At 36.3% G+C, this 27,210-nt stretch overlaps 3 protein-coding genes across 9 annotated transcripts in view; 2 read left to right on the forward strand and 1 right to left on the reverse strand.

The window, feature by feature from the left end:
- LOC135103363 (chitin synthase chs-2-like) overlaps nucleotides 1-11,217 on the forward strand; it is a 55,858-nt gene extending 44,641 nt beyond the window's left edge. For 3 of the 6 annotated variants that reach the window (XM_064009464.1, XM_064009445.1, XM_064009474.1), the window contains exons 20-26: nucleotides 502-635; nucleotides 799-959; nucleotides 3,671-3,847; nucleotides 6,997-7,161; nucleotides 7,684-7,939; nucleotides 8,546-8,676; nucleotides 10,178-11,217. In XM_064009464.1, the coding sequence (XP_063865534.1) occupies nucleotides 502-635; nucleotides 799-959; nucleotides 3,671-3,847; nucleotides 6,997-7,161; nucleotides 7,684-7,939; nucleotides 8,546-8,676; nucleotides 10,178-10,354 (1,201 nt within the window). In that variant the 3' untranslated portion in view covers nucleotides 10,355-11,217. Of the gene's footprint in view, nucleotides 1-501; nucleotides 636-798; nucleotides 960-3,670; nucleotides 3,848-3,915; nucleotides 4,093-6,996; nucleotides 7,162-7,683; nucleotides 7,940-8,545; nucleotides 8,677-9,608; nucleotides 9,659-10,177 lie in introns of all 6 variants that reach the window. The other 3 variants (XM_064009454.1, XM_064009436.1, XM_064009484.1) reach the window with 2 other exon arrangements.
- A 1,182-nt stretch (nucleotides 11,218-12,399) lies between these two features.
- Nucleotides 12,400-16,702, forward strand: LOC135103380 (peroxisome biogenesis factor 2-like). 2 transcript variants are annotated; one of them, XM_064009509.1, is made up of 2 exons: nucleotides 12,400-12,538; nucleotides 14,961-16,702. In XM_064009509.1, the coding sequence occupies exon 2, from the start codon at nucleotides 15,045-15,047 to the stop codon at nucleotides 15,921-15,923; it is 879 nt and encodes a 292-aa protein (XP_063865579.1). In that variant the 5' UTR covers nucleotides 12,400-12,538; nucleotides 14,961-15,044; the 3' UTR covers nucleotides 15,924-16,702. The 2 variants fall into 2 exon arrangements, with proteins under 2 accessions (XP_063865579.1, XP_063865584.1); XM_064009514.1 differs by lacking the exon at nucleotides 12,400-12,538 and adding an exon at nucleotides 13,850-13,867.
- A 1,448-nt stretch (nucleotides 16,703-18,150) lies between these two features.
- Nucleotides 18,151-27,172, reverse strand: LOC135103373 (T-complex protein 1 subunit delta-like). Its single transcript, XM_064009500.1, has 10 exons — nucleotides 26,888-27,172; nucleotides 25,501-25,713; nucleotides 24,323-24,504; nucleotides 22,190-22,447; nucleotides 21,390-21,529; nucleotides 20,768-21,035; nucleotides 19,746-19,912; nucleotides 19,355-19,490; nucleotides 18,997-19,110; nucleotides 18,151-18,293 (listed from the first exon to the last, which is right to left on the reverse strand). Exons 1-10 carry the CDS (start codon nucleotides 26,994-26,996, stop codon nucleotides 18,276-18,278), a joined length of 1,605 nt encoding a protein of 534 aa, XP_063865570.1. The 5' UTR covers nucleotides 26,997-27,172; the 3' UTR covers nucleotides 18,151-18,275.
- Nucleotides 27,173-27,210: the final 38 nt, after the last annotated feature.

Below are 27,210 nucleotides of genomic sequence, written 5' to 3' on the forward strand. Positions count from 1 at the left end.
ATAGTTTTGGCAGCTGGAGAGAACACATAGCTCACAGTAAAATGACAAGAATTATTACTGGAGAATGGAAAAGATGTGTACAAAAAAGATGATTCCTGTATAATGGAAAAAATTAAGTGCTAGAGTTTAGTGTGTATTTACCTAGTTTTATCTAGTTGTGACATACGGGAGAGGAGCTAAGCTTGTACTGTCCCCATCTCCATAACTGTTTTTATCGTGTGTGTGTGTGTGTGTGTGTGTGTGTGTGTGTGTGTGTGTGTGTGTGTGTGTGTGTGTGTGTGTGTGTGACCTCATTACATTCACAAAAATGCAATGACACAAATGCTTATAATGGGAAATGAGAATATACTTATCCTTATAAAATTCTGAATTATTAATATGATTGATGAAGGAAATTTCAGTACATGGTGTTTACTGGAGTAAACTTTTCATTTATTATGCATCCTTCAGCTCACTTCACTCTCCATCATTACTCATTGTATGATGCATGTTCATCTCCAGACACATGGGTATTGTTCCAAGTGGCCGCCGCCGCTCCACCATGCAGCCCCGTGTCTCCCTGCGCGGTGACAATACATCTATTGTTAACGAAGGCACAATGAATGACTACAGTGACAGCGAAAGTGAAAAATCTGGTAAGTAGTCTGGATTTGATAACCAGAGAGTTTCACCCATATTTGAAATTAATAGATACTGCATAGAATTTCCCTTCTGCTCCAAAAATTTTAATTAATTTCTATAACTTTCTTAAGTACAAAGCTTATAGATTGACCTCTAAATATGTATGTATCTTGACAGGCCCCAAAGAGGAACGAGATGATCTGGTTAATCCGTACTGGATTGAGGACAAGGCCCTCAAGCGTGGAGAGGTGGACTACATGCCAGGAGCTGAGGTGCAATTCTTCAAAGATCTTATCGAGAAATACCTCTACCCACTCCTCAAGAATCCTCAAGAACAGGTGCTGCTCTCTCTCTTGTTTTGTATTGAAAAATTGTTCTAAATAGATACCAAAAAGTTGTTAGGTTCTTGAATTTAAATATAAGTATATTTTACTATTTGTTTCTAGTGTTTATGATTATATATTCTATTACATATATATATATATATATATATATATATATATATATATATATATATATATATATATATATATATATATATATATATATATATATATATATATATATATATATATATATATATATTGTTATATTGTTATATTTTTTTACTCAAAAACACCTCTTTGCTGCTTAAAAACCTTCACATTGATTTGCTTAAAGAAGCTATTTCAAGTTATCCTTAACTTTCTGATAGTTTAGTGTTTTCCTGTTGGTGATTATTGTGAAAATAGAACAGCAAGCCTACCAGGCTTTGTGAGCAGAGCTATGCACTGCATAAGAAGTTTCGTAAGTATGTTGACCATGCCTCTGATGGCCTCACTCTTCATCTTCAGATTTGGGATGGGTATTTCCAGTTCTTTTCTTTAATAACATTTGTCTCAGATTACTTTTGAGTTAAGGATTCTTGTTTTTCCCAACTTGGCCTTGTCTGGACCTCTCTGCATGACCACAATAGTTTTTCATCTAACTTGCTTCCATACTAGAAATATATAGATCAAATTATGGCATTATGTTGCTAACTTGTACAGCTAAAAGTGAAAACTTCTATCATACTCAACAAAATCCTGAATCTACAATTTTACAGTAGAGAATTGTGGTGTATATCAATTTGGTGGCCTATATGCTTCTGAGAAAATTCCTTAAAAGAACTTGTTTCGTAAATTATTATTACTGAAAGATGATAAAATTCTAGTTTATTTTGGTTCTGACAAATTAAATTAATGGAAGAATGCAGTGTGTTGACATGAACTTAAAATTTGACATGCTTTCACTCTGAAGCTTAATACTGCCATTACCACCCCTGTTATTATTATTACCTATTTGCTTCATGTGAAGAATGCCACCTTATTTTAGAATTTCATTTAATCAGTAATAGTTTCATTTTACCTTAGTCAGTAACTTTCATAAAAAGGATGGGGATGGTTATGTAGTGTGTATGCATTTGTGTTCAGCAGAGAAAATTCAGTTAGATCTAGTAACAGATTCTACCTTGATATTGTCATCTGCTGGCATTATTCTGTTTTCATTTACTAAAGACTATATTAGCCACTCAGGCTGCTGGTATCATGATGGGTCACAAGCAAGTAAGCATGAAAGTTTGTATGTTTCTTGCATAACCTTTGTGATTGTGGTATGCATGTCTGCTAGTAGTATAATACTGTCATATAATTTTGATGTGCATGCACCATAACATGAAATATGTACATTCATTCACTTCAGAATTCCCTTAATACAGTTGTCTGTCATAGAATCTTGATGAAATGTTTGCTGGAGAAGCAGATTTTGTAGGTGTTTTTGTCACACAAGGTACTTGATTTGATAAAAGTGTGTGTGTGTGTGTGTGTGTGTGTGTGTGTGTGTGTGTGTGTGTGTGTGTGTGTGTGTGTGTGTGTGTGTGTGTGTGTGTGATTGCACTTACTGTATTAAGTTGAAAAAAAAAAAAGGCAAGGCCAGATCTTTAAGGAAGAGGAAAAATAAATATGTAATATATATATATATATATATATATATATATATATATATATATATATATATATATATATATATATATATATATATATATATATATATATATATATATATATATATATATATATATATATATATATATATATATATATATATATATATATATAAGATTTCAATATTATTATTATTATTATTATTATTATTATTATTGTCATCATCATTGATGTTCCTTCAGCTACTACAGTACATACTATCATCATTATCATCACATTATCATAATTTTCTTCCTCAAGAACTGTGAGGAATTAGCCCAATCCAAAACATAGGCAGTAAGTGAATAGAACAAGCCAGGATGAAATTAAGGTTCAGTGAACGGTGGCCATAAATGTTACCAGAACAGCTATGAGTTAGCATTGTCATGGATGAAATAGAGTTTTATTAGCATGTTGCCTGCTGTGTTTCCTTTTGGATCTCACTTTTCTCAAGGACAACTTCTGGCACGTCAGGCTATTTGGTCATGTATAATGACAAAGATTGTTGAGACTTAACTCTTTTTCTTTGTTAAATGAGATGACACTAACTATAACTGTATGCCTGTGTATGATGTAGGGTTCATATTATAGTGTTAGCAGTGTCCATGTTCACCAATTTTCCTGAGCACTCACCAGAGCTTCATCTTGATATGGAGTCAGTTACCAGCATGCCAGTCTTGTGGGCTGCATAAAAATGTCTTGTAAAAAGTGCAAGCATTTTTAGATTAACTGAATGAGTGAAATAATGAGAATGAATTTAAATGTTATGTACATAGAAAGTGGTTGTATAGTGTATAAAAGATCTGGTTTTCAATAACACTTTTCATTGTTCTAAGATCAGTTTTTGTTGTCAGCAGGTGGTTGTGCTGTGTAACTCAGAGATAACTCACTCTACTAATCCCATAAATATTCAGTAGAAGAACATCAACACCTGTAATAAAACTGATCTTCAGATATAAACTTATAATGCAGACTTCAGTGAGTTTGTATTGTGAGTATGCATGTAGACTAATGGTCTTCTCTGTTCCATCTTTCTTCTCCCTCTCTAGAAAAAAATGGAGGTGGAGTTAAAGGAACTTCGGAATATAGCAGTCTTCTCCTTCACTATGATGAATGCTATCTTTGTCCTTATTGTCTTCCTGCTCCAACTGAACAAAGATACTATTCATATCGAGTGGCCTCTGGGGGTGAAAACCAACATTACCTTCGTGGAGGCAACCAGTGAGGTAGGTAGTGTGGGCCATCTTGGCTTTGTGTCCCTGTCCATTATGTGTGTGAAATGTCTTCCTTACAGAAACAAGCAGAGATCGAGTTAAAGGAACTGCGAAATAAATCATTCTTCGGTTTCTTCATGCTCAACGCGCTCTTTGTGCTCATTGTATTCCTTCTTCAACTGAACAAAGATGACCTTCACATCGACTGGCCTCTCGGCATCAGGGAAAACGTCACAATTATCCCAGAGACACAGGAGGTAACCCGGCGTATGCCTTGCTCCTGCCAGTTGTGGTGTTCATGGCTGCCACTTATTTCTCTTACTCTGGAACTACCTGAGGGACTTGTGGAGCAGAGGCCTCCTAGTTCTTCCTTTGTTCAAGTCCAAAATAGTGTCCAGAACTCCTTTGTCTCAGATCTAGAACCTTATTGACCTGCATGACATTTTTGGTCTAGCATGCTAACACTGGTTCAGCATGGCACCGGCCTTTCCTTGCTCATTTCCCATTCTCAGTGCAGCAGAAGGCAGAGTCAAAAGGCTAAACTAGTATTCACCACATAAAACTAAAATTAACAAAGTGGAGATTGATTCACTTGTATTTCATGCTGCCTATAAGACCATCTTGGTTCAGGTTATCCATAATAAAGTACTGCTCAGGCATTATATTCACCTCATTGTTCACTCTCTTAAAATTTTATGTTAATTGACATTTGATTTATGTATCTATTTGATTTTTATATTTTTATATTTTTAGTTAATTAATTGTATCTGTGAAATGATTTATTGTCATTATTATTATTATTGTTATTATTATTATTATTATTATTATTATTATTATTATTATTATTATTATTATTATTATTATTGTTATTGTTGTTATTATTATTATTATTATTATTATTGATTTTATTATTAATACATTATTATTATTATTATTATTATTATTATTATTATTATTATTATTATTATTATTATTATTATTATTATTATAATAGTTATTATTATCATTACTACTACTACTACTACTACAACTGTTGCTGCTGCTGCTATTACTACTACTACTACTACTATTACTACTACTACTACTACTACTACTACTACTACTACTACTACTACTACTACTACTACTACTACTACGACTACTACTACTGCTGCTGCTGCCACTGCTAATACTATTATAATTATTTTTATGGTTGTTATTGTTGCAATTTTGTGTTGCTTTTATTATTATTATTATTATTATTATTATTATTATTATTATTATTATTATTATTATTGTTGTTGTTATTATCATTTATTTTTTGTTATCATCATCATTATTATTACCACCAATGTGATATACACTATACAATTAAAACAAATCCAAAAACTAAACTAGATAAAACATGTACAAATTATTTATTTATTATTATTATTGTTTCTATTTTTTTACATTTTTTAAATATTTTATTTATTTATTTATTTATTCATTTATTTATTTATTTATTTATTTATTATTTTATCTTTTTTTTTTTATTATGGTTTTGTGTCCCTTATACACCTGATGGTCTTTATATCCTTTAGAAATGTTACTGCATTTAGCTATTGCCTTCCTTTTTGTTAATTTGGTATTACACTTTTTTTTTTTTTCTGACCAGACTGCTGGACTGATTCCAAATTATTTTAATCTTGACTCTTAAGACTCACTGACTAACTGCTTTTTTTTCTCTCTCTCTCTCCCTACCTTTTGCCTATCATTTCTGATTTCTATTCCTTGGAATGCTTACTGGGATTTTTTTCACATAATTTTCACTTCTTTGCCCTTACATACTTCATTCCTTTTACTTCTTGCTCTTCATCTTTCAAGTATTTTGTTACTCAGTTGTCCCCCCCCCATTTTTTTTTTTCTCTCTCTCCAGTTGTGTTTCCTCCTTTGTGTAATTGTTTTAGAATTTTTTTTTTTTTTTTTTTTTTACCACTGCATCATAAAGCTTCCAATATCCTTCATTTATGTTTGCTTCCAGATGAACTTTTTTATCCTTTCTTTCTATGCTTCCTTCACACGTCTAGTGATTCTTTAGTGATTTCAACACTGCAGTTTTTTTTTTTTTTGCACCATTTTAGTACCTCACCTTCTTGATAATATATTTTTCATTCTTTTAAATTTAGTGATTAATTGTGTGCCCAGTTTTTATTATCACTAGTAGCACCTCTTTTCAATGAATGATTTAGTTATTCATCTTCTTTCTGCATCTTTCAAACTACACTTACTTTCGCTGACTTCAGACACAGTGAATGGTCTGTATTTGTTGAGCACCCTTCAAGTCCACAATTCTGACAGTTTACTATAATACTCATCATCATCAGAGGCCTGTATATACTGTATACTGCCCAGCAACTTGTGTTTTTTGTTGTTTGATTACACTAAATGGATAACCGACTCTCTTAAACTGAGTATAATCTAACAATTCATCCATAATATGTTATGACCTTATTGCACTTGCATCATTATCTGCTCAGTGTAGATATAGTTAACAACAACAGTAATTCACTTATTTGTACTTACTTATTTTGTTTAATGACTTTTTAAGATGGTGATGTTATTGATGGTGTGGCTACCTTTACCTGGTGGTCACAACAATAAGGCAGCAAATCTGTTCCTTCAGCATCACCGTGATCTAATACTCTGACCTTGATTCATGCTGCCACCCTACTCACCCATTTCATGTTTTATAGATCATTTGACTTAGTAATAGATTTTTTTTATTGTTTTTTATAGTATTTGAATGATTTGATGTTCAGCTTACTAAGCCAGAGAAAGAGCTGGTTTGTGTGCTAGCAAGAGCTGTGGCATGCATGTGTGGTGTTGCCTCTCTGCATGACCATGAGTCTGCTCTTGTTACACCCACACAATGTAGCCATTTATAACTCTAGATCCCTGCATGTTCTTTACTTTGTTAATAACTTTTTAATTTATTAAGTTCATATAACCCAAGATAGTAATTATTCATACTCTTGATATAAAACTACATGTAGACATTCATCAGCATTTTGATTTAATTCTTTAATTTTCAAAGCTTGAAATAAAGATTGTACCAGACAGTTGTTATAAAGTGTCTGCATGATACCGCAAGCTACCAGTCATATCAGAAGTAAGTCAATGAGTCTTATTGTTCCCCCCAGGTCCTCATCAGCCAGGAACACCTGCAGCTGGAACCTATTGGTCTGGTGTTTGTGTTCTTCTTTGCCCTCATTCTTATCATTCAGTTCGTTGCCATGTTGTTCCATCGCTTTGGCACCATCTCCCACATCTTGGCCTCCACTGAACTCACCTGCTGCAACAAGAAGGTACAGTAACTGTTTAGTTTAGTAACTGGTATGGTTTTGATTGTGAAAATGTATAATTGAGAAGTACTAATTTTATTTGTAGTAGCTATATAAGGATACTATATGTAAGGTGAGAATGCTTCTCAACTTTCTTTATGAGAACACTATATCAATACAGTATTGAGTTAATATAAACCCATTAAATACACAGTACCAATGCCAAATATGTGGGTATGCTAAAACTTTATTAACTTGAATGTTGTTGCATTCATCTTACCAACTTTATATATATATATATATATATATATATATATATATATATATATATATATATATATATATATATATATATATATATATATATATATATATATATATTTTTTTTTTTTTTTTTTTTTTTTTATAACTCCTTTTTTTAATGTGAGGAGAACATTTTTGTTTACATTTTTTTTTTATTCTGTATGTTATTTCTTAAATTGTGAATCACATTCCTTGTATGGTTATTCCTCTGGACAGAAATTAGATGTGTTCTTTATCTTTCAGGCTGAGGACACCACCGAGGATGCTTTCATTCAGAAGAATGCAGTAGACATAGTACGGCAGCTGCAGAAGCTCAAAGGAATTGATGGTGACTATGACAGTGACAGCGTGCAGGATGGCCAGCTGGGTCGCCGAAAGACCATTCACAACCTGGAGCGTCAGCGTAATAAAAAACAAGCCATTGGAACTCTGGATGTTGCCTTCAAGAAGAGATTTTTCAGTATCTCAGCAGAAGCTGCTGAAAATGGCATGGAAACTGGTAAGTCTTATTTGTATAAGTGTGTTTGCAGGTATAATAACCATTTGAAGTGTGTGTCAAATTAAGATTTAATTACCTACGTTAAATATTAAAATTCTGTCCTATGTAGTGCACTGTGTAGAAGTGTGCAAAAGGCATCACTTGAAAATTTCAGCATTCAGTTTATTTAGATGGATAACAAATTGGTGCAAACACCCAGTTATATGGTAACTGAAGTCTTTGAAATTAATCAAATTATATGATTTAGACATGATATGAAAGATTTTGTGCAAAATATGATTGCATTGATGCAACATATATTAAACTTTATGTTGATTGTAATATGTTGATGAAAAAGAAAAATTTCAAAGATCATAGACAGATAGGTTAAAGTATGTACTGTAATTCATCAGGTAGAAGAATACATCAAAATTTTCACCATTCAAATAAATGATAATGAAGGCTTAACATAGAGCATCTTGTGTGAATCTTTTCATGAGGCAGGGAATGCCTGTATTTCCTTATATTGAAAAACCTCTTAGGAATAAGTGTCAGATATAGGTAGATAAATGCTGAAAAAAAGACTGCAGAGCCTCTGTTGATATTTACATTGCCCTGACCTAACAGAGACTCCTGTACTTGGCAATATGCGTCGGCTGAGTATGCGTAGAGAGACCATGAAAGCCTTGGCTGAAAGGCGGGAAACTGTTGTCCAGGAAAGGCGGATGTCCAAGATGCAGACAATGGGTGCTAAGAAGGTAATTATGTGATTGTGCTATGTTATATCTTTATTATATTGGGCTGTGTAGGTCAAGCGTTTATTTGTTTTGTTTTATTTTACTTTATTTATTTATTTTATTTATATATTTTCTTTGTTTTTTCTTTCTTGAAGCCAGATGGCAAGTGGCATTAACCTTTAGGTTTGGTTTCTATTGGGTTATGTATTAACTTAATTGGTTTCAATTATAATAGTTATCATACTTTCTTGATTCAGCATTAATTTTGTCAATATATATATATATATATATATATATATATATATATATATATATATATATATATATATATATATATATATATATATATATTGACAAAATTAGTGCTGAATCAAGAAAGTATGATAACTATTATAATTGATATATATATATATATATATATATATATATATATATATATATATATATATATATATATATATATATATATATATATATATATATATATATATATATATATATATATATATATATATATATATATGATTTTATTTAATTAATTAATTTATTTTTATTTATTTTTATTTATTTATTTTATTTATTTATTTATTTTTTTTTTTTTTTTTTATTTTTTTTTTTTTTTTGTGGGGGAGAGGGAGGAGAGGGGTGAATGAATCTATATAGTATAGGCAGTTAGATGCAACACAGTAGTTTCCACACAACAAATAGTGATTTGATAGTGTTCAGTCACCCCTCACTGCAGCCCATGGAATGTCTCTTTCACTTTGTGGTAACACTCACTTACCTATACAGTAGTGGGTATATGAACATGTGATGTCCCAGTGCAGCCACAGCATTGCCATTGAATTACAAGCCAAGATATACATAGACTCTTCACAAGAGGGAAAAACTACGTGAAAGATATAAAGAGTGGCTGTTGTGAATCATAACTCCTCAATATTTCCTTTACACAGAGGACATCTTTTGCACCAGAGGTACAGGAAATTTAAGTATATCCACAAAGGTAAAACACTACACTTCTGTATGCACTGTTGCTTAGACGTGTGGTGCCCAGTCACGTTCCATATGAGACGATATTCGTATGTTACTGATTTGGGAGCTTTACCTTGATTGTCATCTATTGATAATAATTACTATGTATATGTTGTTTATGTCTTGTCCCATACATTACAACATTGATTATGCAGTATACCAAGAGTATCTGATACATCTAAATTTTGATGTGATTCTATCTGGTACATCTAAATTTTGATCTGATTCTATCTAGTACATCTAAATTTATATGTAATCCCCCATAATTACAGTATGGACAAATAATGGTCATACACAGTAAACATGTATATTCTGCAGTTTGCTATATAAGAGAAGTTATTTTGATTTATAAATTTCCTGTGGATTCAGACTGTTAGTACAATTCTCTTTGCAAAGCAGTAAAATGTAGTGATTGCTGGTCTAAGAGATACTCATATCATAATGCTTATGAAATATGATTGATTTTACTCTTCCATTTCCACTCCCTCAGCCCCGAACCAGGACATCCATTGCTTCTGATGCTGACCACCAGCGGGTATTTACACCAAATGGTGGCAGTGTGAATGATGCCTATGAATCTGACATGGACCACTATGGTCCCCCACCCTCAATCAGGAGTGGTACACGATACAGGACCACAGAAGAAAATGTTATATACAAGCCATAGAAAAAAAAAAATGCTCATAGTGTCAAGTCTTATTTTATATATTACATAATTCTTAGGATTATGGTGACATAATAAACTATTTGAATGAATGGAATTAATTGAAAAATTAAGTCATAATTCCTTTACTTCAAAACAGATGTATCGTGCAATTATTAGGCCATTAAAGTGCCTACATTAGCAGTTAATTGGAAATAATTGTTATGGCCTTTAGAATATGTAGGCAGCATATCAGGGGAGCTTCTGGAGGAAAGGAGGCATCAGAGATGTAAGCAGATAGGATATGCTGAATGGCTAGCTCAGTGAGTCTTCTTATATGTGTCTGAAACCCAACTTTTGCTTGATGTTCACATTTCAAGAAATGCCAATGATTAGAATCATCTTATTCTCCCCAAGTGATTTTCTTATACCATTGTAGGGTTTCACCCTTAGATGTATGTGTGATGTTGTTGCTGCCTTGTGAGGATGGAGAGATGTACTGTTGTGAGGGAGGAAATGCCATTTCTTTACTATAATCTAGATGAGCTACAGTTTCCCTTAGATTTTTTTCTTTATCATATCTAATTCAGCTTTATGTATAAGTTGGCAACACAACAAAATGTTTGTTTCAAATTCTGTACACACACCCTTAACATTCCCATGACATTTATTATTGATAGTTGGTAAGAATTGGGTCATCCATACAAATGCTACTATGTGCTTTTGTAGTTAGTAATATGTTCCTGGAGCTGCTGATTCCCTTCTTGAACTGCTGCAGCCACTCCCTGGCCTCATCACCTCCTCCTCATACACTCTTGCTCTCTTGGTCATAATATTGTGTTATATTGTAAAATACTGTATAAACAATAAATATTTACAATTTGTTAGTATAGTGATTTTCATTAGAAATTTTCTGTTGTACAAAGTGTAAGTCTTCATATTTATTCTGTGATATAAAAAGCAACTACAGGAGGTCCCATCTTTCAGAAAATTTGTGTTCCCATTAACCAGGAAAGACAAAAGGAAGTGTATCTGTGAGTTGTTGCCAGAAGGTGCCATGATGTAACAGGCAGCATAGTCACACAGTAAACAAAAAGTCCTGGATTCAATCCCTGAGCAGTGCCTATTCCTTTAGTGAGACTCAAATTACAGCCAGGTGCAGTGAGGAGGATCTGCAGGAGACAGAATCTCCTGGTTATCATGTACCTGGCGATCCTAAGGGGGAGATGTGTGAGTTGTTACCAGAGAGTATTGTGGTGTAATAGGCAGCATAGTTACCCCACACCAGCAAGTGAAATATCCCAGGTCAGATCCCTGGCCAGTGCCTCCTTTTCTGCAAAGACTCTCAAGCTCCTACAAAGTATTATGATGGAATGGGTTTTTAATGAGAATGTGAGGAGACTAATATGACTAGATTTGATTTCTTGTACACCTATAGGGAAGTTCACAAATGAGAGTGTGAGGCTAGCAATAATTGCAAGAGGGATATCAGTGAAGCAAGAAAAAATGGTTGCATATGATAGGAATGAATGAAGAGCTGTTGCAAATGTGCAAATAGATACAGAATTGAGGATCTCAAAGGGAAACCCTAGCTGCATCTGTTTCAAATGGTTAGTCAGTTTGGGTACTGGGAAGATGGGAAGAAATTAGTTGTACTTTAGTGACTCTCTCTCTCTCTCTCTCTCTCTCTCTCTCTCTCTCTCTCTCTCTCTCTCTCTCTCTCTCTTGTTAATTAGCATAAAAATCATGAAGCTTAAGATGCTTTTAACTATAAAGATTTCACAATCATACACAAGAATTGCATTTTGTTGCTAAAGTGTGTGTGTGTGTGTGTGTGTGTGTGTTGTGCCCCTCAACCAATGAGCTTCTGTAAAGAGTTTGAAACCGTTGACCTGAAATATAACCTTCGGATTAACTTCCATCATAATATTCATATTGCGTGTACAATACGTTGCATACTGCACTGCTTGACACTACCGCGCAGTGACCTAGTACTGAGAAGATGAATGTTTTTGTGCCAAATTGTGCGTCTCGGCGGGGAGAGGGCAATTTGTACTTGGCGCCATTGGGTGTTTGTTTGAGGAGATGACGTCACCGCCAGCTGATCGAGGCATTGAAGCGTGTGGCAGTCAAGGTGGTGGACTGTTGTCAGGATCATCGCAGCCCTCAACAAGAACAAGGTGGTGGAATGCTGCTAGCTGCTTTTGAGTAAGTAAATGGAATAGAATGTTGCCACCAGTTTTAAGTGTATTAGTAAGGACGATGGTGTCAAGATACTTTCCTTGTTGTGGTGTTGCCGTGCCCCCTCCAGTCTGTAATGATAAGCGGTGCTTCCTGCAGGAGGGCTGGCCTCAGGTGCTTGAGCTCTAAAGGAAGTATACATATTTGGCTGCAGCTCAATAGACACATCATTCCTTCTGTGTAACCCTGTTTGGTCGTTGACATTTGGTACTTTATTTATTTATTTATTTATTTTATTTTATTTTTATTTTATTTATTTATTTATTTATTTGGTAGGGAGTGTTGGTACATGCACAAAGTTAATTTGAGAACCCATCTGGCAAATTTTACCACTTCATGCCCTCTTAGGTCTGACGTTGCAAGGATTTTATGTGCTGGTGTATGGTTCCCCAGAGACACAAGGGAGATGAGAGTGAGAAATTGGCAAGTGAGAGAAGGGTGTGTGTGTGTGTGCCTGGGCCTGGGTCAAAAATGGATGTGGGTTTCACATCTTTGGTAGACGCCCTGCTAGGTAATGGTAGGGTTGAGGACAACACCTCATCATAGGATGGAGTTAGGGTGGCCATTTCCAATTTTCTAAAAAGGACATTTTTCATGGCATGATATAGTTTTATAATTACACTCAGCACATAATATTCAGCTCAAAGAATTTGTGTAGAATGCACAAAATGAGCTGAAAGTAATATTACGGCACCCACAACTTACAGTGCCGCTTACAGCTGCCCAGCCACTTGTAACACTTACCCAGGCAGGCAGCAACTCATACATAAGCAGTAGTAGTCAAGACAGCATACACTCCATCACCAGGTGCCATGATGCAGGTGGAAGCAACTCACAGGGATTGGCATAGTAGGACACTACAGACACCAAATGCTCACACCAGGCAGGGAACAGAGTTATAAGCACTTGGCACATACCACCCATACACTCAGAGTACACAGTTACTCAGATATCCACACAGAACACACATGTGGGAGGCACAACCTAACTTGCAAGGCATGACTCATGACTTGCAGTTTGACATGTAAGGCTATGGCTGGACACAGCAAAGTCTCTCAGCTGCACCTCCCAACAGCCAGTACTCCTCACAGCCACAGGATATATTCTTCATGTAGTCCTTCCTAAGGTTAGCCCTCAAGTACACAGCAGACATCTCACAAGGGCTCCACAAGCCTCTGTTCCTCCAGCTGCAGGGAGGTTCCACAGCCAGCTTTGACATCTACCTACCACAGTTTTCCTCTAGGCTGGTGCTCCCTCTGGCCTCCACAGTACCTGCACAGGTCACCACATGTCCAGGTACCAAACTCTGTTCATCACGTGTGCCTCCACCCTCACCTCAGATCTGCTAACCAGGGCACACCTGCCACTGCCTCAAGACCTGTGGGCACCAAAGTTGTCTCACCACCATTGCTCTGCACCATATCTGCCTTCTCTTATGTCTCAGCGCTGACACACCAGCGTGCTCTCTCTTCTGAGTCGCACCACAGACTGACACATTGCTGCTTGCTTGCTTCTCTCTTATGCCCATGATACCTGAGTCTGGTGTGTTCCCATGCCTTGCTTGCTGCACGTTCCTGGGAAAGCAGGGGCCAACAAATGTAACATCATGCCACACAGTAGCATCCTACCTAGCAACAAACCCCCTGCCATAACAATAATTACTGGAGCATACATAAGTTCCTGGTGCACAGTGGTTAGTGTGCCCAATTCACACTCAGGAGGGTCTGGGTTCAAATCCCAGGTCAGGTCAGAAGTTGTTGGGCAGACTTCTTTACAGTGAAGCCCCTGTTCACCTAGCAGTGATTAGGTGCTTGATGTAAATCATGAGTTATGACCTGCTGCTAGGTAGGAGAAACAAACTCTGAAAAGAAAATGCACACACAGTTGTCCTGACCATACCAGGCCTAGTCTACAAGGTTGATTGGTGCCATCTGGCAGCCACAGTATCAAATTGTAAGACACTTCCTTAGGGTTAAATGTATACTTAAGATGTTGTATGTATGTTAGTATGTAAGTATGTAATGTGGATTTTCAGCTGTAAGTCTGCAAAATTAATAAACTGATTTTTTTTTTTTTTTACATGGGTTCATACAATATTCATCTTACATTCATAGATTGATGAAGAAGCTAAATAAATTCGTAAGTGATCGTTATTTCTTTTGTTTGAACAGCACATGTCTCCACAACTGTAACAAGTTTCTGAGAAGTGTGTGTATGCTATAGATATAAAAAATTTTGAATGTCAGAAAGTTTATAGCAGATCACATGTAGTCAGGGTAAAACCCAATCCATTTAATTTAGAATTTTTATTTATACATAGTTGTATAGCAATTAAGAAAAATATTTTGAAAATAAGCTTTATGGCATTTTTTCTTTCTCTTCTTTCTAGATTCATGTGAGAATGAAAACCTGAGGCATCTCTTCCGAACATTTCTTTGTTTAGTGTACAAGACATCAGCTGAACATCCGTACCATGGCTGCCTTGGATAGAGATGTGTATGTCCCTCGAATATCTCAGCTGGATGCAATGTTTCTTGACAGTGAAGTGTATTCTTTGATAAAGTCTCAACTTATGAAATGTGTAAGGTATTTTGGACATGGTTTTGTGACAAGAATGGAACCAGAAGTTGATGCAGCACTTAAATACATAATTTTGAAATATACTGTTCAAAAGACAAGGGGGTCAGTTGGCCAGCAGTTGCTACAAGTTAATTATCAAGAGGGAGTCTCTTATAGGAAATTAAGTAACTATATTAATGTGATAGTATTGGTAAACTGGCTGAAGGAAAGAAGTAGCCTTATAACTTCAATTTTTTCATGTAAAGATAATGTTAGAAAAACAGTGAGTGAGTGCATTGGTGTTTTAGAAATAGCTTTTCAGGTTATACATGTCATGAATCTATTGGCATTCCTACACAGAGGATTGTACCCTACTGTTCCAGAGAGACTCTTTGGGCTCAGGCACGTTCCTTCTATCCCAAATACTTCTCGGAGAATATCTTATGCTTATTTCACAAGGGAGTTGCTTTGGCACGGATTTGCTGAGTTGCTTGGATTTATTTTACCGTTAATCAACATACAGTATTTCCATAATGCTATCAAAAAGTTTTTACCCAGCCTTAATGAAGATCAAAATGACACCACTCAAGAAACTGATGTAAATTTTATCCATGGTACAACTTGTGTTATCTGCAACAAGTCACCTGTGCTCCCACATGGGTTTGGATGCCAACATATAGCATGCTACTTCTGCATTTACTCCAGCTATGCTACGGGTCCCACATTCACATGCCCACTGTGTAACCATCAGATTGAGAGTAAAGTTCAAATTGTACCTGCAAATATGTCATAACCAGCTGACATATTGTACCTCCACAATAGGAGCGCCACTGCCATCTTATGTACAGGGCTGGTACCATCTTGTTGTTGGTAGCTTGGCACAAGGGGCTCTATTCTCCACTGCTTGTTCCTGCACTTTCCCTCCTTACATGATGAAGTTTGGGGAGGGTGATGGAATCACATGTGCCTTTGTCAGTATATTTGGTAGTGTGTGTGGAATGCCCCTTGATTCATGACTTAGTGAATGATTTTACCTACCAATGGGGAAGTTAGCCAACATTTATATGACACCTACATGAATGATGTGCATCAGCCATAAACCAGTAATTCTCTGTCATGTGGATGAGGAGAAAAAAGAGGTGGAGATAGAAAGACTGGGATTCTTGAGGGCCCTGGTGATCCAGAAGATATGTGCGTGTGTTCACAAAGTGCGATGAAGTCAAAGTATAGTCAGCCAAGGAGAAGTGTCCAGATATTGTGTCCACATGGTAGAGTACATACCTAATACAGTATATGGTACAATAAGTCTTTCTAATTTTCAACATATTTGAATATATCTGATGTGTAAGGGCAGTACTGTTTGAGCTCTAGTATTAAAAAAAGCTTTTAAATGATTATACATGTATTTTTTTATTATAACTATATATTCAGTGATTTATATTATTACATAATGAAATATATTTCTTTACCAGAAAAGACACAGGAGTGATTTGCATTATGCAGTGTTGTTTTAGGAGGGGGATTGGATATATAGATCAGGTATTTATTTTCTGATAAAGGTTCTAACAAAAAGAACTGATGTGTTTTGATTTGATGTTCATGAGTTATTTTTTTTTGTATCACAAAACTTGAAAGCATGTTAAATTGACATATTGATAGTTTCCTTTCACTGATAACTTGTTTCATTAAAATTGATGCATAAATGGGTGAGGAGATACCCTTCAAGTGAAAAACCATGCTTTGAGGTACAGTCTCTTCAAGTTTGGAATATTTTGCAAGACCATTTTCCTGGAATTAGGATGAGTTTCTAAACATGATTGAATTTATCTTTTCTATCCTCTCCTTATGAAATTAGTATTAGCAGATTTTTCTCATCATGAAGATGTAGGACTTTCTGAAACTTAAGAGATAATTTTAATGGTTTTCCCTCCTTTTGGATATTGTCTATTAGAAAAAGGTATCAGAGCTTAGGATACTCATTCCAGTCTTATTATTGTGCCAACCACATGTAGTAGTTAATATTAGTGGTGGTGATATTTGATGTGTTGTAAAGGTGCCTTTTTAACTTGCCACATGCTTCATGGCATGCTATACTGTATGGATGTGCTATAATCAGACAAGGAAGAACTATACACTTCGCTTCTCACACTGGCCTTCTTGACAAGCCCCAAAGAGTGGACAAGAAGTAACACTCAGCTTTATAGAATTATTGAAGCAGTATCCTTATATTTGAAATGTCAAGTGATATTTTAGTTCTCATTTCTCACTTTTTTTCTCATTATTTTTCATTTACTTTTGTTAAATGGGTATCTTGTTCAATATTCTCTTCTTTTCCTTGTATTGTCCATTTATCATCTTTGACGGTGAGGACAGTTATATCATCATTCACCATCAGTCTCCAGAGGGTGTAATAGGAGTTCCTGCAGATACTGCTAGGGATGAAAATACAAGTTATTCCAAGTTGAAAATGTTCTATTCACATATGCATCTTGAGGCCTTGTTTAACAGTGGCATAAAATTCAAGTATGGCTGGGCAATACATTCATAAACAGTGTTTGCCTAAGTTTAATATGCCATTGAATCTTAATTTGAGTGAAGTTTGAGGAACACAGGAAGTGATGGGCAAAGATACTTTAGATATTTTGTATGTACACACATGACCCTATCCCTCCTTTTCCTATAGTGAAGCCATTAAAAGGATAACCCCCTTCCTTACTACTGCTCAGAGTATTCCAGTTCCACAGCATACCCCTCAACTCAACAGAGTGCATCTCTTGGGTGCCCACTACTTATAATAAGAGTCAGCATACTTTACAAATTTTTTTTCTCCCCAGCTCTGTCATCTAGTAGATATCTCCCACAGAACTTGCATTCATTTGACATTCTATCCCAGTAGATTTTCATATTGGAAGATACATAGTAAGCAATGAATAGTGATCATACCTCTCCATGTGTGGTGCAAGGAGAGGTATTTTTTTTTTTTTTTTTTTGTGCACTGAGGGTTTTTAAGGGTAAAATAATTTTGGTTGTTGTTATTTTATTGAATATGTAAGCAATGCACTTGAAGGAAAAAGCAGTGAGATAAGTCGAGCGTTATTTAACTGGCATCACGGGCAGCATCTTGTTCTTAACCCACACAAACCACCTAGCGGATGACATTGACCTGAAAAACAAGGAAAATATTTAAATCATATCCAAACATTTCTTTCCACAACAACAGTAATTTTATTAAAGTAGATATCAATCCCAACTACACTATACGAGACTGAAAAAGAACATAGGAGCAGGAGAGAAAAGATTGTTGTAGATATCAGGTGTCTGAGGAAGACTTGGGAGTAACACAAAGGGTCAAGAGAGTGAGAGAATTGATCCTGGAAAAAAAGCTTGCTGATCTCTGAGCATAGAATAATGATAGGGAATGGAACAGCAATTAGTGTAGAAGATAACTGTACTGGATATGAGGTGCAAGGATGCAACAAAAACCACATGTGTAATAGAATGTCAGACCAATCTCATCAAATATATTATGTTTTTCTCCCTATCTGTCATTCAATACAAAGTAACAATGTCAGACCAATCTCATCAAATATAGTATGTTTTTCTCTGTATCTGTCATTCAATTCATTTTAGAAACAGGACAGATCTTTGTGTAAGCAACAGTTGACTGGATATAAAAGTGTCTATTTCATTGTCAAAGGCCTGAGAAGAGAAAAACATGCACAGTGAAAGGATGTAAAACAAAAGTGAAGATGATCAGAACTTATATGTATCATGGGCACTTTTACTGTATTAATTGGCGGTACTCGACGAATGATGAATTGTTACTCGCCATTCAGCCATTAACCATTTGTCTTATGTATACTTACAATGTCATCAATTTTGAGGATGGAGCGCACACACTCTGCAGCCAGTGTGATGGCAGAGGTTGAAACAAGGAGGGGCTGAAGCACATTCTCATCAATGATGTTGCTGATGCTTCCCTGGAAATGCAACAAAGTCACTCAGCATTTCATAATATTCTATAAGTCACAATCTCACTCAGCATTTCATAATATTCTATAAGTCACAATCATGAAAAAAAATGCATCACTTCTGAAAGAAATATGCTCAGAACATGTACTGTTATCTGCATTTTCTTGTTCTTACTACAGTTACAGCCTACACACAGCTTTAAAGCAACAAAGACACTGCTGATATAGATAAAAGTTAATACTAGATTACTACCTTGCGAACATTGATTCCAGCATGCGTCTCCCCTCGGGCATGTCGATTTCTCAGTTCTGTCACTGTGGAGATAGGGCTCAGACCAGCATTCTCAGAAAGGATTCCTGGGATGACTTCAAGTGATTCAGCAAAAGCTCTGCAAAGAAGAGACAAAACTTTATCAAAAATTATTTTAATGTCTTGGTGCCTTTCAAAGAGAGTACACAATATGGCCCTTCAAAATATGTCATCTCCACTTTAGATATACTATTCTTTCATAACTTCTCATCTCAATCAATATATTAACTACAATGCTATGAACATCAGGATTCTACATTTTTGGTGTAGTAATTTAACTGAATCCCAAGCATCCAACTGTGACTACAGATGATAGTGCATTGGCCTCACTCACCTGAAACAATATGCATCCATGCCCTTCATTGTGTGTGCATACTGAGTCAATTTAACAGACAACTCTGCTTCTGGAGCTCCACCTCCAGGAATAAGGAAACGTTTCTTCACCAAACAACGAATGACACACAAGGCATCATGGAGTGAGCGGTCAGCTTCTTCCAACACCTTGAAAAAATTCTTTAATTAGCATCTAATCAAGAAAACAGGTTAAAATTCCTTTTAAGAGGGGATAGCAGAGACAATAGATCAAGTCTTGCTTTGTCATGGGAATGACAATACAATGGAAGAAGTTCCCAGTCCCTTCACTTCATCCCATATGAGGGGATGGCTGAGACAACACATCAGGCTTTGCTTTATCATGGGAATGACAATACAGAGGAAAGAGTTCCCAGTCCCTTCACTTCATCCCCTACATCTAAATTTTATAATGTGCACAGAATATGGTGGCAGTACTCTAACCTTACCACAGTGTGTGCCCTGGATGTGCCCCCCAACCAGTGTCAATTAGTATTAAAAGCTTTATAATAATCAATCAATGAGGCCATGAGGCTAACATCTTAAAGAATGCTCATGAACCACTTACAACAGAAAAATTATTATCTTATGGCTTGGTACTGCTGTAGTTAATTACTAAGACATGCCAAGTTAAAATTTCAACTCAGCCAAACCAATAGGGCTAATTTATCACACACACACACACACACACACACACACACACACACACACACACACACAAAAAAAAAAAAAAAAAAAAAAAAAAAAAAAAAAAAAAAAAAAAAAAAAAAAGGCCCCAATTTGCATAGCAGAAAGCAGGTGTGGATCCAAATTGAGGATTTAATTTATTTAAAAAGGGAAGGCACTGCAACACTGTAGTCATATGGTGCCATCTAAGCTGAGGAATTGTAATCTTGTAGTCTAACATAAATGTGGAATGAACAGTTCTTGCCTCGTGTGTTTGCTCAAAACTAAAAAGAGGTTACCAATTTATTCCAATAGATTAATATGTATTGTCTTCCTTACCTGTTTATTACTGCCACGAAGCAAGATTGACACAGTTCTTCCTGGATTCTGCACTCCTGTTATTTTGACAAACTTGCTGTCTCCAGCCTGGAACTCTTCTGAAAGCTCTGCTGTTCCTAATGCCTCTGGTGTAAAATGGTCAAGAGAAGCAATAGGTCTACAGCCAAGAGTCTTGCAAACAAACTCAATATCTTCCCGTTCAATGTCCTTCACAACCATGATCTTCTGCTTCGCCAAAAGGTGCAGTGCCAAGTCACTGACAGCATCCCTAGTGAAAGTTGATGCATTACAGAATAATCACTTAAAAATGCATGCCATGTAACAAACGAGCATAGCTTAAATGCTACAATATTTTCTAGGGGTAAAATATGGATTGCAAAAGTATATCACCTTCCCCTGAGCACATCAAGCTATTCATTCAAGCACCTGTAACCCAAGGCTGTATCACTTCTTAGATTTCCTTCAAAACTATAAATATTAATTATTCACTGAAACAATATTTACATTAAGGCCATACATTTTAGTACTCTTAGATCTACTCTTCTTACAAATTACATCCACTAATCTAATACCACTGCAATATATACAAGGATAATTATGATGACACTTCATGTGTATGTACCTCAAGATTGACTTTTGAATAAGCAGAACATTGCAGCCAGCAGCTTTAATCTTCTTGGTAATGTTGAGTATATACTGCCGTTCCTCCCGCAGCACCCGGTCCATGGCAGCATAATCCCTGATAAGTACTGTGTTGTCCATCTGAAAGAAAGAGTTTAATACAAGCATGTGTCCATGACAATCCTAAGCATTAAAAGAAGTGTACATAACAGAAAATTTTGAAATTTTGTTACAATACAAATTACTATTAGCTGTCAGGGAAAATGTTACATCATCAATGAACTTTCTAGTTTTTATAATAGCCTTTTTGTAGAAAATTGCCTATCTCTCAAAGCTTAAGTTGTCACTTTCATCCATGATAATGATATTCCTGCTCAAACCATCCTAAATATGAAACAAATAAAAATATAATTAGCAATGATTTCTTATCCAAACATTATCAGAGTATACATTGATTTTTATAATAAGGAACAGGGAATGAAAATTTTACATTTTTTCACAGAAAAAGAAAGAAAAGGGGGAAATAAAATCAGCAGATGAAATAAATAAATAAAAATAAATAAATAAATAAATAAAACAGAGCACAAGATTTGGTTTGTAAGGAGAATAAGTTTCAAAGTAATCATAGTAGAAGGTGATGTCAACCTAAGTGAATAAAAGTCACATGTTATGACATTTACATAATCCCACAAAACAAAATATTGCAGTCTGCTTCCCTCCATAATGATCTTGTAATTCTTCATGTCAATTTCACAACTGTTTCATTTTAAAAGATGACACAGCAATGCTAGTTTAACTTACATCCGTTTTTGGAGGGGATATACAGAACTGAATCAGTCCAATCTTGGCCTTTTCTATCTTGCTGGGTCCTCCAATACCCTGAGACTTCTGGGTGAAGACAATGCCATCCACAAGCTGCGAGTCTTCTACTGTTTCTCCAAGCTTCTTGATGATGTGAATATCCTTCAGATCAACATTTTGATCCTTGTTTGGGTCTACAATTTTCAAAACTGCATCCACAGCCATTGGAGCCAACATACCTGAGTGCTCATGGACCACCTGAAACATTACAATTGCAATAGAACATTAACAGAGATTCTTCAAAACATAACAGCAAAGTGACTGAATTAACCATAACAACAAAGTGATTGAATTAACCATAACTGAATTCTGTATTGCAGTAAATTACTATTATTAGACATCCAACAAAAATTAAACAAAAATCAGCTTAACAGACTCAGCTTCACGGACCAAGATTTAAGCATAAGATGAGAATATCCTAAGCTTAACAAAAGAATACCATATGAAGTATTAAGGACACCAACCTCCAAGATTATAATGGAGGAGCACACACATTAGTGCCATTTACAGACAGAGATATCTGAGATGTGCCTGATGTACAGGGCAAGGTGAATGAGGACAGTAATAAAAAGCAAATCTATTAAAATAAATGGCTGAATAGATAGTGAAGCAAAACCTTAGGATGTTTAAGTTACCTGAAGCATATAAATGAAGGCCAAGATGACAAGGATATATATATATATATATATATATATATATATATATATATATATATATATATATATATATATATATATATATATATATATTTTTTTTATGTAGGAGGGACACTGACTAAGGGCAACAAAAATCCAATAAAAAAAAATGCCCACTGAAATGCCAGTCCCATAAAAGGTCCAAAGCAGTAGTCAAAAATTGAAGGATAAGTGTCTTGAAACCTCCCTCTTGAAGGAATTCAAGTCATAGGAAGGTGGAAATACAGAAGCAGGCAGGGAGTTCCAGAGTTTACCAGAGAAAGGGATGAATGACTGAGAATACTGGTTAACTCTTGCGTTAGAGAGGTGGACAGAATAGGGGTGAGAGAAAGAAGAAAGTCTTGTGCAGCGAGGCCACAGGAGGAGGGGAGGCATGCAGTTAACAAGATCAGAAGAGCAGTTAGCATGAAAATAGCGGTAGAAGACAGCTAGAGATGCAACATTGCGGAGATGGGAGAGAGGCTGAAGACAGTCAGTTAGAGGAGAGGAGTTGATGAGAAGAAAAGCTTTTGATTCCACCCTGTCTGCAAGAGCAGTATGAGTGGAACCCCCCCAGACATGTGAAGCATACTCCATACATGGATGGATAAGGCCCTTGTACAGAGTTAGCAGCTGGGGGGGTGAGAAAAACTGGCGGAGACGTCTCAGAACGCCTAACTTCATAGAAGCTGTTTTAGCTAGAGATGAGATGTGAAGTTTCCAGTTCAGATTATAAGTAAAGGACAGACTGAGGATGTTGTATAAAAGAGGAGGACAGTTGAGTGTCATTGAAGAAGAGGGGATACTTGTCTGGAAGGTTGTGTCGAGTTGATAGATGGAGGAATTGAGTTTTTGAGGCATTGAATAATACCAGGTTTGCTTTGCCCCAATCAGAAATTTTAGAAAGATCGGAAGTCAAGCATTCTGTGGCTTCCCTGCGTGAAATGTTTACATCCTAAAGGGTTGGACATCTACGAAAAGACATGGAAAAGTGCAGGGTGGTATCATCAGTGTAGGAGTGGATAGGACAAGAAGTTTGGTTTAGATCATTAATGAATAATAAGCGAGTGGGTGACAGGACAGAACCCTGAAGAACACCACTGTTAATAGATTTAGGAGAAGAACAGTGACTGTCTACCACAGCAGCAATAGAACGGTCAGAAAGGAAACTTGAGATGAAGTTACACAGTCAGAAAGGAAATTTGAGATGAAGTTACAGAGAGGATAGAAGCCATAGGAGGGTAGTTTGAAAATCAAAGCTTTGTGCCAGACTATCAAAAGCTTTTGATATGTCCAAGGCAAAAAAAAAAAAAAAAAAAAAAAAAAAAAAAAAAAAAAAAAAAGACATGAGCTGTCAAACATGTTAGATGGGAGAAAAATTCAAGTTACTACTTTTTACCTTGGAATTAAGAGCTGTGTTTGCACTCTTAAGCAAAGAAGCATTGTCTGTGAGATCAACAGGAATTGCCATTGATTCCAACACCTCCACAGCCTTAGCTGAGAAGTGAAGCAGAGAGTCGGAGATTGCAGCTGGATGAAATCCCTTGGTCAGCAGCTTTTGAGAAGTCTCCAGCATGGCACCTGAAAATATGCATATGTATGTTACTACTACCTCAAAATCTAATTTTTTAAAGTAATAAATCAATCCGATAACAAGGGAGCAAACTGGTAAAAAATTTCAAGATCTATTGATTTTCCATAACTGAACGCATGCTCTACATAACACTTTCTTCCAGTCTTGTCACAACTTCATTCAATGCTGCATGTTGTACCACTTTTCCCTTAACATTTAAAATGCACAAATGCTCCATCAGCAGCACCTGCACTACTCAAAAGGGTACTCGTACATTTTTTCCATTATTCAAAGCATATTTTAAGTAGCAACTTAAGGTACTTCTGCAGCCCTCATAAACATGTCCCTGATAAAGATAGAATAAGGCAAATAGTATTTATAGATGGGAGTAAGACTAGCAATGACGCATGGAGCTGAGGCGTGGCCAGTGCAGAAAATGCAGAAGAAAACATTGGACATAACAAAAATGAATGTGTCGGGTCAATGATGGGCAAGACCAGGAATGAAATACAAGGGAATACAAAAATAGTGGAAATATCAAGGATAACACAGGAGAAAAAAAAAAAATGCAGTGATTTGGTCATGTGAAGAGAAGGGAAGAGTCATATGAGAGAAAAGTGAAGATGGAGGTGCACAACAGGAAACGAAGAGGAAGACCAAAGCAGAGGTGGAGAGACTGTGTAAGGGAGGAATTAAGAGAACATTAAAAAGCATTAACCCCACACAAATATGGGATAAAGAAAGGCAGTGATTGAAGACAAAGCCTGATGACAAAATTTGAAAGACTCAAGAGCATGGAGTGAGGGTACTTAATTTACTAAGTTCCTTCGTATAGTCACAACACAATTTAATTGCTAGCAAAAATGTACAGAACTATTGCACAATCTCTAATGTATTCTCTAACAGTGACATACTGCATGATACCTTGTACTTCCCCCAATGTGATAATATCATGTTACAAAGCTGACCACAATTTCTAAAATATCATCCATTCACTACTTTACCTGCCAAGATGACAACACTGGTGGTGCCATCACCCGCCTCAGCATCCTGGGCCTGAGACAGCTCCACCAACATCTTGGCAGCAGGGTGCAGCACCTTCATCTGCTTCAGGATAGTGGCACCATCATTGGTGATGGTGACCTCTCCTTTCCCATCTTGAATCATCTTATCCATGCCCCGTGGGCCCAGTGATGTCTTGATGGCATCAGCGACAGCTGTATAATGATAGATGTTACTTCATCCACACACTTCCATTACAAGTTATCAGTGATACATCAAATGAAAGGAAGGAAAAATATAGAGTGGAAACACTACTCAAAGATAGTACAGATATCCAAACACTGGAAAAATTGCTGAACACAAGAGGTTTGGAAAATATGACTGAGTAAAGAGAGAGAGAGAGAGAGAGAGAGAGAGAGAGAGAGAGAGAGAGAGAGAGAGAGAGAGAGAGAGAGAGAGAGAGATACTAAACACTATCTTACTATGAAATAAAAGCTAAAACAAACTTCACAACTCTCTATACAAAGGGCAGGTTTACCACAACTGCAAATTCTTATCTTTTCTGCTAGTACTTGAACTCAATTTATCACATTCAATTTCATAAGCTCTAAATACGTTTAATGATAATTTCTAATGCACAAACTCTAGTGTCCATCGTTAGAAACACAAATCAAGTTACCTTGCAGCACATTTTACTTACATACAATAAACAGTACTAAATAAATTGAAAAATACAATACCAAGGAGGGCAGCTGGGAGTCAGTCAACTTAACACTACTAGACATGTCGAGGTGGACACCCTCCCTACCTCGATTTCTTTGCTTCCAGACAGCATTGCGAGTGAGGGGTGTGTGAGGGCGTGAGGTGGTGCAGCACGCCTCATGTCAGCGGTGTGCAGGACAGGTGTGGCATGAGTCACCGCACACCCCACCACACGCCCCAGCACACCCGGTACTTCACACCCGCGCCACCCCTGCACCACACCCCTTCCACACACACCACCCCACACACCAACAAAGGAAGCAACCAAACTAATCACTAACGCACTTACGTGTCTAATCAACATCACAAATACGGAACAAACAATGACATGACAACTTGGGTATTGGTATTGGTAGTAACCAGGGCATCCCCCTCAAAGTGAAGGGCAGCCCGGGCATCAACCACCCTAGCCCTTCCTCTGCAGGTCACACCATTACACCACCGCCTTTTAAATGAGTCACATGTAAATCCTATAATTAGACAAGGCAGGGAATCACTCAGAGATGGAGGAAGTGATATTTTTCGTGACTCACCCATTTTCTTAACTTACAATCAAGCACGCCATTACATACTCAGAAGTTACGTGACAGATTATTTTACGTAGTTATTGCCTTAAAACTGCCTTACCTTTAGCGGCGACTATATTACTGCTCCTGATTTGTGCTGGCTTTTCCTTGTCTTTAAATTCAGATTTGCTGGGCCTAGTTTTAGGAGCAGGAACCGCTTTAGAAGCCATTTCGGTTATTTGTTGCAGCGGCTTTCAGATTATGAAGATACAAATTTGGTAGGAAACAAGGATGGGGAGATTAAATTAGATTCCTAGCCAGATGACAGCACTGTCTGCACCACCTCGCTCCACCGCCGCGCCTCAGCAGCCGCCTGTCCCGCACGTACTACGAAACTATCGTACTCCTATACAAACTTTCGTACACTTGAAAAATGTTGAATTA

This window comes from Scylla paramamosain, chromosome 1, assembly GCF_035594125.1.
Source record: "Scylla paramamosain isolate STU-SP2022 chromosome 1, ASM3559412v1, whole genome shotgun sequence".
Taxonomy (NCBI): Eukaryota; Metazoa; Arthropoda; class Malacostraca; order Decapoda; family Portunidae; genus Scylla; species Scylla paramamosain.